Source organism: Cloeon dipterum, chromosome 4, assembly GCF_949628265.1.
Source record: "Cloeon dipterum chromosome 4, ieCloDipt1.1, whole genome shotgun sequence".
Lineage (NCBI taxonomy): Eukaryota > Metazoa > Arthropoda > Insecta > Ephemeroptera > Baetidae > Cloeon > Cloeon dipterum.
Window position 1 is genome coordinate 27,590,676 of NC_088789.1, and position 17,111 is coordinate 27,607,786.

Below are 17,111 nucleotides of genomic sequence, written 5' to 3' on the forward strand. Positions count from 1 at the left end.
TTAAATGAAGCAATAAATAATAAACGCGTGCGCGCGGCTGATTGTTTGTTGTGCGGGTTGTAAATTAAGTCGCCGCTGACAGTTTCGTAATGAGAGAAGGATTTTTGATGGATTTCATTATATTTGTTGCAGAGCCATGCGGAGCACATGCCGTTCAGGTGCGAATTCTGCTCTCGCCTCTTCAAGCACAAGAGGAGCAGGGACCGCCACGTCAAGCTGCACACCGGCGACCGCAAGTACAGGTGCAACCAGTGCGAGGCGGCTTTCTCTAGAAGGTATGTAGTGTACAAATTATAAATAAAACAAACATTTAAATTTTTAATTTATGGAATGATGCCTTGACTGATTGAGATTAATGTTTAAACTAAAATAGAGAAGAATTCCCAGGTAATTTGAATTAAATGGGCTGAGATAAAAATGAATTTTCATCTCCTGCTGACCAAAAAAAAAAATTAATTAGTTTTTTTATGGATTTTTCTCAATTTTTTTAAAGTATAAAGCTTTAAAAAAAATTAGTGGAAATAAAGGCCTTTACTTGAAATCAGCGGGGTCCAGATGTGCGATAAAATTGGTTACTGCGCAGATCCAAGATGGCGTCTGAATGTGGGAAGCAAAAAGCTCTCTTTGGATTGCCGTACGAATGTCAAGAGTTTGTTTTTACGATCCAAAAGACACAATTAGCACAAGAAATGCAAATTATGTCACAATATTGACCAAAACTTGCTTCTTTTCGCGCATTTTCACGTGATCATTTTTTGCGCCTTTCTCCACCGGGCGCCATAATTGCGCATCGCACGAATCTGGCTCCCGCTGCTTGAAATGCTATCTAAAAATGAGGAAAAAGCAAAACAATTATTCGATTTTGTGCGAAAATCGGCTCAAAAGTTCGCATGCTAATTTCTCCCCTTTTTAAAATCAAGATTTATTTTTTAATTGAAGTATATTTTCCTCTAAAATGGCAACCGTTGGAAATATCGCAACGATAGCTATCGGAATCAAGTAACAAACAAAAATCCGAAATTAAACTTTTCCTCTGTTCTGATTTCCTTCTTGCAAATTATTGTTGTTGCTAAATTATACAAAAAATAAACTCAATAAACTACTTGCAAAATAAAATTTTGTTAATTTTCAGCCTGTAAAGCTCTAGTTTAATGATTATAACGATGAATTTCAGTGACCACCTGAAAATCCACATGAAAACGCACGACACGCAGAAGCCGTTCCAGTGTTCGGCGTGCAACCGCGGCTACAACACGGCGGCCGCGCTGACCTCGCACTCGCAGACGCACAAGCGGCCACCGTCGCTGCCGGCCTCGCTGCCGCCGCGCAACAGCCCCCGCCACAGCCCGCCGTCGGCGCCGCCGAGAAGGGTCACGCCGGCCCCCAGTCCAGTTGCACCCGCCTTCCCGCGCAATCTCACGCCAAACCCGCACACCCACGAGTTGCTCAGGGCGGCGCACCCTGCCGCCGCGGCCGCCGCCGCCGTCCTCTTCAACAGAGAACTGCAACAGGTGAGTTATATCTACTTCACATCTTTATAATCAACCGAAAAAAATGGGTTTTTAGAATTATTTTTATTTCTACAGCAACTTAAAACATTGAGAGAGTAAATCAAAGTGTTTTAAAGGGGATCGATACTGGAAATAATTTTAATTGTTGGGTGCAATAAGCTGTTGATCGATAAATAATTTATTCTTCAATTTGCAATAGTAAAAAAGGACCTTCTTACAAAAAAATTCAAATTTTGCCAATTTTCTCCAAAATTTGCAGTGCTTGAACATATTTTCTTGGCATATTCCGATTCCTCTCGTCGAGATCTGTCCAACGGTGTATGCCACATTTTGGAAAAACTCTTTGTTTTGAAATAAAATCAGATTTCAAGTAAGGAGACAGCCATTACCAATTCGTCTTGGTCCCAGTAAAATTGCGCAACTTTCAACAACCAAACGCGAATTTCCTGGTTGCAAGAAAAGGTCAACAATCAATTCTACAAGAAAATTTGGGTGTTTGTTCTACGTTGCGCAATTTTACCGGGGCCAGGACGAATTGAAAAACATGCTAAATTCGCAGCCACTTTTCTAAAAAATGTACAGTGCCACTTAGGTCAATTTTTGCTTCAACTCAATCCTAAGCAGGGTTCGCGAAAACCCGCATTTTTCAGGAAAAACCCACTGCATTGCAAAAAAATGTTTTTTGCGGATTTTTCTGCAATTTTGCGCATTTTTCCGAAATACAAACATTCTTAAAGAACATTAAAAATTCCCATAATGGATGACCAAAAATGGGATTTTACAAAATAATTATTTAAGCCACTGGTTTCACTATAGAAGACCAAAAATTACAACTCTGGCTTTTTTTGTCGCGAAATAAGATTTTTTCGGGTTGAATTTGGAAAAAAACAAAACTGGTGGGTTTTTCCAGCTGGTTTTTTGCGCAAAAAACCAGTGGTGCATTTTTGCGCATTGCAAAATTGGCAAACCCTGATTCTAAGGGATGAATTTATGAATTTTCCAGGGTTCTGCAGCATAATAATTTCAAAATAAATAATCAGTGAATGGCACTTATAATTGCAAGATTTAAAATCTTGCGTGCATTCTTGACGCACTACTTTGTGTACGATAAAAGTGCGAACGGGTCAGATTTTTCGCATTGAGGCATCATGAGCAACAATGCCAAGCTGAAGGTCTCTTTGTCATGGGCACCGCCGGGCCGGTATCACATCCCCTCGCATGTAAATTCCGCGGGAACAAATTGCGACACGGAATTCCTCTGTCGTGCTGGTCGCGGCGGCCCTTTTGAGCTGCGAGACAATGACGCCATTGATGCATTTCTGCAACTCTCTTTCTCTATCTCTCTCTCTCTGTGTTATTGCGTTCGTTCCCCGAGCGTAATCCCACCGCCGCAGATGAGATGACAATGGCAAATAAATGCCTGCTGCGTGTTTCAGGTGTTGCAGCACGAGGCCAGCTCGCCGCCGGGCAGCGCCAGGAGCGCCTTCAACGCGGCGGCCATGGCCGCCGCCGCGCTGGCCCACTCGGCCGGCCTGCAGTTCGCGACGCCCACCCTGGCCTGCATCTACTGCACCAAGGACGGCTTCACCAGCATGGAACAGCTGCAGCTCCACGTGCAGGCGATGCATGGTCAGTTTCAATACGCTCGCGCCACTCAATCATATCTCCAAAATTGTATGTTCTTGAGATTCAAATTTACAAACTAGATCAGTGAAATAAACCATGAGTTTTGCTTAAATTCATTGATTTTTTTGCTAGAAACATTTTATAAGTTTTTAGTGCAGCCCGATTTTTTTCACCCCTGGTTTTTAACACTCCATTTTTACCAATTTCTTGCGCAAGAATTGCAAGAAATTAATTTATACCATTTTTCTTTTGTTAAAATTCAAAATTTCGGTCGGAGTGCTCAAAATTTCCTCCACTGTGCAGATATTTTCTTTTAAATTGCCATTTAGGTGCCTCAATTACTCCAAAAATTTATCTCTGACCATTTTTTAAGTCGACGTTGCACGTAATAATTAGTAAATCATTGAAAAATAAGGTGAAAACATTGCCTGCAAGAAACGGGTAAACGCATATTACTACTGCACTGCATTTTTTTAAAATCAGGTTTTTTGCAACCATGTAGTGCAGAGATTAGGAAATAGGAAAATACCGAACTACAGAAAAAATACAGCAAAAATAAGTCCAGATTTGAATTCGTGATTGCGAAAAAAATGTAAATCGACGCCAAGAACGTCAAGTTTTCAAACCCAAAAAGCCACCCCCGGTGCCAGGGGATGAGTACCAGCCTCTTAAATTCTTAATTAGTCATGATTTATCATGCTGACATTAACTCTGCTCGAAATCTGGACAAAATTAAGCAAATTTCAGGGTGAAAAAGGCGTTTTTTCAATTTTAAATCTTAAATTTCTTGAAAAGACCAAAATCATTTGAAAATTTTTGGTTCGTTGGCCTTCAATTAAATAATGCGAAATTTTGGAATTTAAAAAATTAAATTCGTGTCCTCTGAAGAGCGGGGATTTTTTAATTTAACAAGCATTGTCTTATTAATGTTATTTTTTAGCTTTTTACCCATTTTCCAGAACCTAAACAAAAAGCAGTCTTCAAAATCAATTTCACAGTACAATGCCACCGGTCGGAACGTCTCGTAATGTAGACATTTATTATACTTGGTGTCATTAACAGGCAATTCATTTTGAAGCAGAGCGGCCGCGGATATCGCTGACGTCGCCGTCTCTTGACGGAATCGCAGCAGTCACTCATTCATAAATAATAATACGCGCACGCAACTCTCGCGGTCGCTCTCGTGTCATAAAACTGGAAGCAGATTTACAGTCGGCGTTTATTGCTTCATCAGCGGCGCGCCGCTCTCAGGAATACATACATCCATTTTTATAAATAAAACGCTCATGATAAATATTGATGAGAACAAATTGACCATTCGGCCGGCTTTTGATGATTTACGACAGATGATGTCAAAAGGAATTAAAACTTGAAATTTGGAGCGAAAATCGCGGATCGCAGGATGGTCTTAATTTTTGTCAAGGTAAAATCTGACGGATTTCTTACGAATTAATATGTTCTTGAATTTGTCGCTGACTAAACCCGTTTTCCCTTGATTTTGCAGGTTCAATTCTGAACGGGGAGCGCGAGTATCAGCCGCCGTCGCCGGGGCACCACCAGGGCAGCGCCCGGCAGCCACCCGTGAGCCCGAGCCAGCCGTACAACTGCGACTTCTGCACGATGAAGTTCGACCACGTGCAGAGTCTGCACAAGCACACGATGGCGGTGCACGCCATGTCGCCGACGACGCCGTTCGGCGCCACGGCCGACAGCGCCGAGCAGCTCAAGCCGACGGACCTGAGCATCAACGGCAAGAGCAACGGCAAGACGCCGCCGCTGTCGGCGCCGCCGCCGCCGCGGAACGACACGCTGGCGCAGAGCACGTTCCTGTGCAGCCAGTGCAACGCGCCGTGTCCGGACTTTGAGTCGTTCCGCTCGCACCTGCGTTCGCATTTGGACGCCGAACACGGCAAGGGTAGTCCTCCACGGGTGGCGGCCAAGACCGTGGCGCCGCCGCCGCCGCCGGCGCCGCAGCTGCAGTGCCCCGAGTGCCCGGAGAGCTTCACGAACGAGAACTCGCTGGAGGTGCACTGCCTGGGCCACTTCCTGGCCACCAGCACCGAGTTCTCCTGCCAGAGCTGCCTGAAGGCGTTTCCGCGGCCCGACGAGCTGCAGAAGCACCTGATGGACGCGCACGCGCACCAATTACTGCGGTGCGCGCTGTGCCGCGAGCTGTTCGACACGCGGGTGGCCGCGCAGGTGCACTTCGCCGTCAAGCACAGCAGCGAGAGCCGCGTTCTGCGGTGCGTCGCGTGCGGCGACGCCTCCGCCAAGTTCCGCTCCGAGATCGAGTTCGGGCTGCACGTCAAGATCCACCACCTTGCCATGATGGAGAAGCTGAGGTGCCTCTACTGCTCGGAGCTGTTCAAGTCGGACGCCGAGCTGCAGTACCACGTGGCCAGCTACCACCAGAAGATGTACCGGTGCAAGTTCTGCGACGAGGCCTTCCACGTCGAGTTCCAGCTGGACAAGCATCTCGAGCACAAGCACAAGGACAAGTCGCCGGCGGCGGCGCCGCAGGGCAAGCCGCAGATCAAGTCGCCGGGCGCGGTCAGCCTGGTCTGCGCCTACTGCCAGGAGAGCTGCAAGTCGCGCGCCGACCTCGAGGCGCACATGAAGACGCACCACCAGCGGTCCAACGGCGCCGCCGCGCCGTCCAACGGCGTGGCCCTCGGCAGGCACAAGTGCAACATCTGCGACATGGTGTGCGTGAGTCCGGCGCTGCTGGCCGAGCACAAGCTGGCCACGCACTGCAAGGTGCTGCACGGCGACACGTGCAGCGTCTGCAAGGCCAGTCTCGGCACCGAGGAGCACTTCATGAGCCACATGCACAAGCACTGTCCGGGCTCGGCCGGCACCGCGGACATCGGCCTGCCGACCGCGTGCGTCATCTGCCGGCAGACGGTGACCTCGGAGCACGAGGTGCAGCTGCACGCGCGCTTCCACCTGCAGCAGAAGCAGAATCACGCCCTCCAGCCGGGCAAGGGGGTCTCGTGTGGCGAGTGCGCCGGACGCTTCGACTCGGGCGCCGACCTGGAGGCGCACGCGGCCAAGCTGCACTCGCGCAAGTTCGAGTGCATCTCGTGCCAGCTGAGTTTTCACACCGAGTCGGAGGTGCGCGCGCACGTCGAGGCCGCGCACGCACCGGACAACGGCCAGCGGTGCCGGCTGTGCCAGGAGGTGTTCGACACGCCGCTCAAGCTGCAGGTGCACCTGATCGAGCACACGTTCGTCGGCTGTCCGACGTTCGCGTGCTACCTGTGCGGCGCCGTGTTCACGGCCGCCGCCGGCCTGCAGCGCCACATGGGCAGCCACGGCGCCGGCAGCAAGCCCTACGACTGCACCAAGTGCCACCTGCGCTTCTTCTTCCGCGCCGAGCTGGAGAACCACGCGTTCGTGCACGTCGGCGAGAAGCAGCTCAAGGAGGAGCTACACGTCGACGCCGACGCCGCCGACGACAACGCCGCGGCCGACGAGCAGAGCGAGGCCCTCTCGCTGGCCATGCGCAAACGCAAGACGGCCGAGATCAACGGCAACGACATCAGCAGCGCCGCCACGCTCGAACCCGCCGAGCTCGAGCTCAAGAAGCTCAAGCTGGAGGTGCCCGACGAGCAGACGCAGCAGGCCGTCGCCTAACTTTCGCTCAAAAACATTTTCTCTGTAATTCCCCTCATCCCCCTCCCTCCCCCGTGTTGTTTCACGCCGTTTAGACATATACACAGGCAGTCCATTTTAGACAATTTTATAAATAGATTTTAATGTCGCATTTTTAGGGCAATAAAAGCACGTGACTCTGAAATGACATAAATAGAGACTAAGAAAAGTACATAGTTGCATGTTATTTATTATTTACTCACGTAAGGTGTGTGCTGCAATTTTTTAAACGCGCGAACCTTTTATCATTTCGGGGACCAAGTTCTGTACATTCAAACGAAATCTTCTCTTCTTTACATTCTCAGCATAACAAAAACGAAAAATGTAAAATACATAATGTTTCTAAGCAATAACGAAGATGCTGTTATCCTTTTGTAAATACAGCTACTATATTTAACTCGTTACTTTAATTTATTAATAAGTGTGCAGCGCCGGATGAAAGTTTCCCCCACCAAAGGTTGTTGGACAACGCGCCTCTCCTTGCGCTCCATCCGAGCGAGGAGGTGGATATTCCTAGATTAATTGTAAGACAACTTAACATTAATTAGACTCAAACTCACGTCTTACACCTCGTCGCTTACAATGGAGCGCAAGGAGAGGTGGTATCTAACAAACTTCAGTGGGGGAAACTTTTATCCGCCGCTGCAAGTGATAGGTGGTGAAAATTTTTTATCCGAATAGTGAGTGTTGATTATTATACATATTATCATTGTAGCGTTGTGCTTTTGCATAGACCGCTATGAAATCAAAATCGATCAGTTTGTCTGTGAATCAAGTGTTTTTTTTTTGTTTAAAAAAAAAGAGTTGATAATTGGTTGTGTTTAATTGTTACATTTGGGAACGTGGTATTTTCTTTATTACAATTTGGGGCGCGATCCACAGAATCTCTGCATAATTTCAAAGTATTTAACATGTTAAACTCCATTTATGAAATAAATCCCTCAATAAAAGTGAGAAATGCGACGCTTTTCTTTCACCTCTAACCAAAGCGATGATAAAAAGCGCCTGGAGAGGCGAATATGCAACACGCGCAGCAAAGTTGCCGAGCAGGTTGCATACGCAGTTAAAGTGGAATTTAATTTTATGGATTCTAATTTTACTGGTTACGCTCTCTTTTAACAAAGGAAATTAATTGCTTCCGGAACGAGAAAAATTATGAAAATTTAATAGTGGGTAGATAAAAAATAGTACTTTTGACTCTCAATGTTTTTTTTTTTTTCAAAAATTATTAGAGACATTTGAAAGGGGTCTGTGTTTGGCATCATTAAAATTAACCAGTTCAAAGTAGCGTTAAAAACTGGCAAAATTCAGAAAGCTGATTAAATTTCCTATTTTTCCCCACTGCAAAATTTTCTCAAATTTACTATTTTTGCAAAGAATTTGTCTGAAAATTTCAGCTGGCTGTTAAAGAACCTATAAAATTTTTAGGAGAAAATCAAAATACCCAAAATTAAATTAATTTATTTAATAATCATCTCAGAAAAAAATATCCTTCATTTTAATAATTTCTTATAATCCTTTGGACCTAATCTGTATGTGTTTTAAGGGATTTTGTGGGGAACTTCACTATCATTCCTCTTTAACTCTATTCGTTATTTCTGGATTTAGCTCCAAATTATATCCTGCAGTCTAAAAATAACTGTCATCTAGTGTTCATCCTCACATGAATCCAGTCAAGTTAACGAAGAAATAAAACTTCTCTTCAAGAACATGGCACTATATATGAAGAATTTTTTATAATGATATTTCAGAGTACGTTAATTAAATCAAACGCACGGCAGCTATATTTTCATTGCTTATTTATTGCAATAAATATTCAGTTTTATAAAATCTGTATTGCCTAATATCAATATGTAATTTGTTTTAACAATAAGAGGAGAAAAATCACAGCTGATGAATTTCGCCAGTGCACTGGCCACAGCAGGATGTAGGGGTGCAGCTCTTGTGGGGAAACAGCTGACAACCAGCCGCGGCAGCAGCGCCGACAACAGCGCTGCAGGCTTCATCTGGTCCCTGTCCGAATTTGTCAGTTCCGCTGATTTGCAACAACTGCAAGAGTCACATTTCAGTCAGGAAGAAAGGGAAATGTTTCAAACTCACCTGAATTGCTATCAGCTCTGCGTTGGAAAAGTTTTGGAGCACCTGCCAGTCGGTGTTTTGGGCTGGATGAGAGGGAATGTATCCTAGAAGTCTATGGCTGAGGGCCTCGCTCAGCTTCTGGTTGGTGTTGGCGATGTCGGTCAGGCTGCAGGTACTCGGTAGGTGGCAGGTACTGGATTTACGGCCCGGCGAACCCATCCTCAAGCCAGACGCCGGGTCAAAGTTCTCCCGCAGAAGCTGGAGGGTTCTAAAAAATATCATAATTGGTTAAATTTTTTTATTTGGTAATTTTTTTGGTTTAACCTGCAGGTCGTTTTCATCGCTTCTTTTGCACTGGCCATTTCAGTCAGTACGGAGCTGAGACTCTCTTTCAGTTGGCCGGAAAAGTTGCACATTTCAATTTTCCACTTGCTTAATTCGTCAACCATCAGACTGCAGAAAAATTCAAATATTATTAGCAAAAAGTTGATTAGGGCTGATACGGGCTCTGTAATGGTTCTGCACACTCATTGAGAGCTTCATCCCTTAAACACGCCTTCAGGGCACATCAGGGTATTTCCCTGATGGCTTCCAAAGGATCAAATTGAACATTTTCTGAGAGTTATCTACTTGGCCGTTCCAATAGTGTGCAGCTTTTGTATCTCGAACCAATAAAGAGCTTGTCAGGAGTCGCTTAAATGGGAATTAAGTGATTTAGAGGGCTACCCTGACGCCAGGGATCAATTTTTCGCTGGTAAATTGATCTTATTTTGACCTCAGGAGTGACGCTAAGCATGTTCCGAGGTTCAAAATCAATTGATCGTGCAAATTTGATTTTTTTTTCTTAATTTAAGCGAGCTAAAAACACCCTTTTTAGACCTTTGACCTTTTGTTTCTCAAAAACTATAAGTTTCCCAACTTTAAAAATTTATAGGCATTGTTCAGTACAAAATTTATCCCATACTTTTGTTACGTTTAATTGTAAATTGGTGTGCAATAGCAAAATTGGCAAACACAGTTGTGCAAAATAATTTTTTTTTATTTCTGTAAAAGCTCCGTTTAATGCAAAAGCCTAAGGAAATCTTGCGTCGCGCACTGTGCAGCGATCCTGGCAGGTGGTTTACACTGATTTAGTCGGGCCCTTTCCGCGAGGCCAAGCGTATGAACATACTGAGTGCCTGCCAACAGGTGGCACTCTCCATCCACCTTTATAAACATGTGCACCTTTCCTCAATAGCAGTGTCACTTCTAATCTTCCCCTCTGCGTGAAACGTCAAACTAACACGCCGCGGACGATCGAGACAAATTGCGCTCAATAACATTAAAATTTACTGTAAGAATTTAGTGACATAAGATTAATTTGTAAGTGGTCTGATTTTAGTATTAATTAAACTATTGTGTTTTACAGCGTTCGTTTTGTGTAATTGAGAACCCAATACCCAATATTTGTGGAAATTTTGTTGAGCTTTATAACAATGGTTAAACAGGGTAAGCCAAGTTTATTTTAATTTATTTGTGTTATTTATTTTGACTATTTTAATTGTAAATTATTTGAAAACACAACATTCCATATTACTTATTATTGAATTCTTGTTATGTCTTAACAGTTCAAATTACCAAGGTTTGATAAATGGCATTCTAAAAATTTGAGGGATTTATTTACGAATTCCCCTCAATACAAAAAATCGGGGACAGTATTCAGTTTCCCTGGTTTTTGAAGCTTTTACAAATTATTTTACACGGCTATGTGCTTGCAAATATTGCTATTGCACGCAAATTTAAAATTGAAACACTGAAAAAATGAAACAGACCGTTTTTTATACTCAAAAAAATAACTCAAATTTTGAGAGCTCAAGAGCTATGGTTTAAATTTAAAACTTGTAGGCTGTCTAACTGGCTATCTTTGGGGACAAAGTTTAATATTCTAGCCTAATTAGAACTCGAGAAAATCTCAACTATGTGAACGCAGAGAGGCGCTTTTCTCCAGATTTAATACTGATTTTCAGGAAATAGAGCAGCATTTTTTTATTTTGCTCCTTCTATCAAAAGTATTTTTGTCAATCAGATGTATCATTAGGAACCCCAAGATATTTGTGCTGAAGGGTGTGAAAAGTATCATATTTTGAGATATTTAACAAAAAAGAATTAGGCCGCAAAGAGTGTTAAAAATTGATACCTGGCGTTTTATCACAGTGGTTTAAGAATAATTCTAATTGTGAATTCAGCGGCCTAAGCTCACCTGCTGGCCAAGAACTTGCTCTTCCAAACCTCGCACTGGCCAGTCACGTATTCCAGCTGCTCCTGGTGCGAAGTGATGCTCTCCGAGTTGTTGACCAGCGCTCTGGCGAGGTGCAGTTTGTCCTCAGTGAGGTGTTGCACCTTGACCTCGACGTCCTCGCCGACCGCGGCCACCAGCATCCTCTTGAGCTCCGTGTTGACCTGCTCCTGGAACTGCAGCTGCGCCTCCAGCAGCTTGATTTCGCTCTTGGCCCCAGTCAACTGCTGCCTCAGCTCCGATTGTGAGGATTCCGCGTAGGGGGGCGTGTCCACCGACCTATCGTCTTTCAAACTGGGCAGGGTGTCGGAGCTGGCGTTTCTCTTCAGCTTCTTCTGCGATTTTTTCGAGACGATCGGGTGCACGGCGCCCTTGTAGGGTTCGTACGGCACGAATTTCGGCTCCTTGCCTTGCATGCTCTTGAAGGAGCTGCTCGCACTTAATTCTCTGGTCAAACGAGCAGGTTTCAGGTGGACGATTTCGCCGACCGGTTTCACCGGGAAGAACGACAACTTGGACAGGTCCTCAGGAGGAGGCTGCAGAGGCTTCATGCCGACACACATGGAGCTCAGTCTTTTGGCCAGGATGACCGGGTCTTCTGCTCCGTCAGGGTTTTCTCTTCCGTCGCCCGTGGTCCTGATCGGGCCGCCAGGGAAATGCAATGAGCCTGACGGCTCCATCGCAAATCGCAACCTAGACACTTTTTGACATTATTTTAAGGTTTTAACATAAGAGTAAACAAACCGTAACGGTGAAAAATTGTTACAGAGTGGAAATAATATGAAAATTCATCACAAGCTGTGGGTACCACGGCAATGTTTACTAGTTGACCGTGACCTGCCCACGCCCACATTCGTCTCACAGGGATGCCAATCCATCTGTATTAACAAAACAAGTTCTGATTGGTGTGAGTTGGGTTTTCGTTAACTTGGGCATTGTATTTGAGTTAAATTTAACACCAAAGAGGCATCTTTTACTATCGAAGCCGTGGTTGGTAGTTGAAGAGTCAAAATTTAATACAACAATTCGAGATTAAGCCCGGACAGTCCGTAATTTCAACTCAGCCCTTACCCATTAAATTTGGTTTATTTTCTTTAAATTAAAAATGCGTAGTTGATGTGTTTAATATACTTAAATTATATAATATAAATGCTTATATTTTAAGGGAGTCAAAGACTGGACATGAAAATAATCTCAGAATCAAAACGGTGAATTTCGAACACGGATTCGAATATTCTCGCCGAGCAAAAAAGAAAAATGAAAAAATGAAAGGCAATAAACTGAATTCGGAACAAGATTGAGCTTTAAAAAGATGATAAATAAATCAACTAACATTTTCGTTATACTTGAATTAACCTTGTGAATCACCAAGAAATAGAGAATTTGAGTAAAGAACATACTTCGGAAAACTTAAACGAAGCTAGCTTATATGGTCACATAATATGAGCTTCAAACGCAATTTGGCATCCCGCCGAAATGATTCTGGAACACAGGGCGACACTTCTTCCTGCAGCGATCAACTCACACACTGCTGATGTTTATGATAAAACGTGGTATTTTATTTCACTCATATAGCTTCTTTTGAACCTTTCCTATGTGATGAGTTAAAGTTGGAAAAATTAGGTACATCTTAGATTAAATCACCTGCTGATTTTTTGCTGCACTAGATCTGTCACAGTGACCAAACATCAAAAGGCTGCTGATTAAAAATTGAAGATGAGATTTGACCAGAAGGGAAGGCAACAGCTTGGTCCCCGGCTAAGCTTCGAAGATGAGAGAGGAGTATATAATCAGTAATTCAAATAAGAAATTAATTTTTTGAAATAATGCTGTGTGGCAGGCTTTAAGAATAAAGATGGCCCGGTGCAGACCATGGATGCTCACCCCTTTACGACTGCATCCTACCCTGAAAAAAAAGACTTGAAGTTGGTCCGAGAATACACATGACAAAGGTTCACTTTTTCATTACTCTGCTATATGTAGGGTGCATTAATAATGTCTACTAGGTGGCTAAATTTCCTTCAGATGCATGGTGGACAAAATGCTTGAGGGATGTAAATACCAAAAACTAGCCTAAAGCACAAACAACTTTACTTTGAAAATTGGTTCAAGATGTGGATTGATACTGCAAAACCCTAAATAAAATGCTTGGTGCCAAAACATATTATTATTTATTTTATTTATTTATTATTATTTATTTTGAGAAAACTGTCTGCAAAGTTAGCAAGCTTGCCAACTTTAACTTGCAGTAAAGAGTGTCTCGATACTGGACACCTGATTCTGTTTCAAAACAATGAGTCTACCAAAAGACTGTCATGCACTGTTGAATAGATCCTGCTGAGAGGAATCGAAATCTGCAAAGAAAATGTGGCCAAGCATTAAATTTTGGAAAAAAATTGAATTTTTACTGTAGCACTAGATTGCTCAAAATTATAGAGCAAACTTTTTATCGATTAACTGCTTTTTGCAACAAAATTTTCATTCGTCGTCTTGTATCGATCCACTTTAAAAATCCCTATGAGATTGGAGTATGAATGTATGACATTAAAACTGAGAATGTTTGGAGTGCATTGTCTATGTATGATTGTGTATGTATGTATGTGCAAATGTAGTGGTTTGAAATGCACAATAAACGGCTTTTCCTCACCTTGTTATGATTATTGTTTCAATATTTTATGTGTATCATCGCTGACGGGCTTCTTTTCCTTGCTTGACTCTTGGCTTCTTTCTTCATTCACGACTGTAGTGGCGGGGATGTAAACAATGCCGACTCAATTATTACTGGTCGATCAGCTGGTTCCGGTATCAAAATACTAAAACAAAGAGGAGACGGAACTGGACGGAACTTGCTTGCCTTGGCTTAATCAGTCTGAATTATTTAAATGTGTCCTATTTTGCAAAACCTTAGAGGTGTATTGCGTACCCCACTAACTTACTTGTCAAGGGAAAATCCAAATGGTAAATAGAATAATTAAGTTTTGGATCTAATTGCTTGACAAGGGGCAGCTGATTGTTTGTTCGAATGTATTAATTTTTCCCGTGACTTTCCTCGGTTGTTTGTTCACACGAAAACATGATTTTTCTTGCGGATTTTGAATTAATTTTAAAAGATAAATCCAAAAAGTAGTAACTATTTCTCACACGATAATTAATTACCTTTGAACTTTGATTTGATGCAACGATGAAAATTTATTTGTTGTTGACCCGATTTAACATTTAAAAATTACTTCATCCAAATAAGATTTTTTAAACTTGAATATTCATAATCTGAATTGAGAGCTTAAAAATCCATTGTGGTAGTGTGGGAAGAAACAGTGTCAAATTCACATTTTTCCTTCTATCCAAAAATTTTTAAATATTAATTTTCTAAAATATGGGAAGTTGTATCAAATGAGTAGATTGTTAAATACGTTTTAACAACTTAATTTTTATTATCATCAGTCTTATAATATTTTCATAAAGTTTATTCACATTTTAAAAATATACAAGTTATATTACACAAATTTAAAAATCACTGTTCAGAAAAAGTCAATTGTATTATTACACAAATCGAAAACCAGGTTTCAACATCCCTAACCTGTTAATTATTGTCCATTTCTTCATGTTCTAACGAGTCTTTTTCTCTAATTATAGTTTCTATGCATCACAAAACAAAATGGAAGCGCATGGACATCGAACTGACACGTCGCACTAAAAAATCCTGAACACGGCTCAAATAGATCCTCTGGCAAAGAGCTGCTGCAGCAAGTGGTATTTTAATATTTTATTTAACCATCGCCAAATTGCACTAAATGCTCTACTCGTCTTATTTCGAGAAGTCCGTGATGATGTCGTCAGCGTCGGGTGTCCTGCATTCCTCCTGCTGACGCTTCTGTTCGGCCAAGACGTTCTGGGATTTGACAAAAAACGGCCAGCCGCATCCGAATTTGACCTCCCAATCTAACCAATCATCGTAGTACTGATCTGTCGACATCGGCTCTTCCGACTCCTCGCTTGCGCTGCTCTCGTCCTCAGATGATGGCGAGAAATCCGAGAAATCGTACATTGGACTTGGCGTTGAGCAGTTTCTTATTCCTGCCATAAAATCCAGTCGAGTCGGAAGATGCTCCTCTGCATCATAATCATCGTATGACGAAAGCCAAATAGTTGTTTGATCTGGAATATCGTCGTAGTGAATTGATTCAATCGAATCATGCAACGTAATAGTTGGCACGGCATCCATCTTGAAATTTGAAGTCAATAGAAGCGAGGAAGGGTCGATGTGCTATGATCGAACGCAAATTTTACACTGATATATACTCTTCCGGAGATGCGCTAGCTCCAGTAGACACCAACGCGACATCTTTCGGAAAAAAATGTCATCCCTGTCAATATTTAAAGTATCATAACTAATTGGCCAGAGTGAAAGCCCGGGAAATTCGGATCGTAGACAGCCAGATTATCCACCTAATGAGACGTTGCGCCTACACCGAGAATGTTGCTTAACTTCGGTGATCTAACCAGAACCGGTGTGTCCAACATGCTACACCCTAAACAAGCAGTAATTTGTAGGGCAGTGAATTTTAGACGATTGGCTTTTTTTTCTAAGCTTCAGATCACTGTGGGACAATCAAATGAGTATGTATCATGCAATTTTAAGCTATTTAAACCACACTTGAAACCGTCTAAATTGCCAAAACTGTCTAAAATGGTCTAAAACCGTCAAGGTTGGCATGAAAAATGTTCCAAAAACAAATTTCCTCATGCCGTGAAAAATATTCATAGCAAAATTTGAACTGTGATAGGTCAAAACCCAGTGAAACGACACCAAGCTTGACAATTTTAGGCATATTTTTCGCGATCTGTGACCCTCAGGGCCATATGTCACGGTAAGAACCTGAGGGTCGGAATCAACCTTTGGTGGATCAATTTCGATCGCCACAGTGCTTTGAAGTAAACAGGACACGGAAAATTGATATGTTAAATGACGGGCATATTTTCTAAATAAAGGTCATGCTCGGGAGAGCGGGATTTGAGCCGGTTTCCAAACTTCAAACTTTGATTGCCGCGAAAATGCCATCCTGAAATTTGTTTACTTGCACAGAATTTCACGGGCTAAAATTAAGAAAAAATATGGAATATGGAATTTTGGGCCTCAAAATCTGCGGAATTTCTCCATTTCCTAACAAGTACTTGAATACAATTTATCAAATAAAACCACTTCCAAATCGACCATTATTTTATAATGAAACAACTCGATTTAACTAAAAAACTACCTGTGATTATATTTTTTAATTAATCGTCAATCTAAAGCTATCTGAAAATGCGCTCTGAAAAATTCAATGTATATATTACACAATTTAAACAAAAATTTGCATGAAATATAGGAAAAAACGCGAAAGAAACAATGAAAAATCAAACCGTCTAAATTGACAAAAACCGTCTAAAAACGAATAATTTGCTCTTAGAAACAGTTTAAAAATAGTCGACTATTTTGGCCAAAAAATCGTCTCAAGTTCACTGCTCTAGTAATTTGTTAAGAAAATATAAGTGGCACTTTGGAGAAATTCTATGAATATGACTCCTGAACAAAGCCAGAATTCAACTTGTTAAAGCGTTGATGCTGCCCCCCATTTCGACTACACTGATGCTGTGTTTTGTAACTTGAGCGCGGCGCAGATCAATAGGCTGCAAGAAGTATTGCCAAATCATCTCAAAAGGTATATTTTCGGAGTGAAACGTGGGCAGCAACTTTCCACATGGTATACAAATTTTCAATTACTAAATTATATACTGATAGACGTAAACTACATGACATGTACTAATTTTGCTTTAAATTTTTTCCTGCAACTTAAAAATTATTCCTCAAATGAATCCAGTCAGTCAAATGTAAGTTATGTTATCAAATAAATAAAATTTCTCCTCAAGATCATAATAACTTTTATTTTAAAACAATTTCTCTAAGAATCAAAAGTGTAATTTAAATT

At 42.2% G+C, this 17,111-nt stretch overlaps 2 protein-coding genes and 1 long non-coding RNA gene across 11 annotated transcripts in view; 2 read left to right on the plus strand and 1 right to left on the minus strand.

Moving 5' to 3' along the window:
- Positions 1–7,749, plus strand: part of L (Lobe) — a 103,314-nt gene extending 95,565 nt beyond the window's left edge. For all 3 annotated transcript variants that reach the window (XM_065487609.1, XM_065487610.1, XM_065487611.1), the window contains 4 exons: positions 133–275; positions 1,175–1,511; positions 2,948–3,140; positions 4,642–7,749. In XM_065487609.1, coding sequence (XP_065343681.1) covers positions 133–275; positions 1,175–1,511; positions 2,948–3,140; positions 4,642–6,773 — 2,805 coding nt within the window. In that variant the 3' untranslated portion in view covers positions 6,774–7,749. The remainder of the gene's footprint in view (positions 1–132; positions 276–1,174; positions 1,512–2,947; positions 3,141–4,641) is intronic.
- An 824-nt stretch (positions 7,750–8,573) lies between these two features.
- Positions 8,574–11,825, minus strand: LOC135942253 (golgin-45). 2 transcript variants are annotated; one of them, XM_065488271.1, is made up of 4 exons: positions 11,110–11,825; positions 9,195–9,323; positions 8,892–9,138; positions 8,574–8,840 (listed from the first exon to the last, which is right to left on the minus strand). In XM_065488271.1, exons 1-4 carry the CDS (start codon positions 11,823–11,825, stop codon positions 8,676–8,678), a joined length of 1,257 nt encoding a protein of 418 aa, XP_065344343.1. In that variant the 3' UTR covers positions 8,574–8,675. The 2 variants fall into 2 exon arrangements, with proteins under 2 accessions (XP_065344343.1, XP_065344344.1); XM_065488272.1 differs by lacking the exon at positions 9,195–9,323.
- On the plus strand, positions 11,414–17,062 carry LOC135942257 (uncharacterized). Of its 6 annotated transcripts, none has more exons than XR_010575080.1 (5): positions 11,414–11,524; positions 11,616–13,097; positions 13,152–14,103; positions 14,779–14,895; positions 14,964–17,062. It is a non-coding gene; the product is annotated as an uncharacterized LOC135942257 (long non-coding RNA). The 6 variants fall into 6 exon arrangements; XR_010575084.1 differs by lacking the exon at positions 11,414–11,524 and having other exon boundaries at positions 11,984–12,938; positions 12,986–13,097; XR_010575079.1 differs by lacking the exon at positions 11,414–11,524 and having other exon boundaries at positions 11,984–12,927; positions 12,986–13,097.
- Positions 17,063–17,111: the final 49 nt, after the last annotated feature.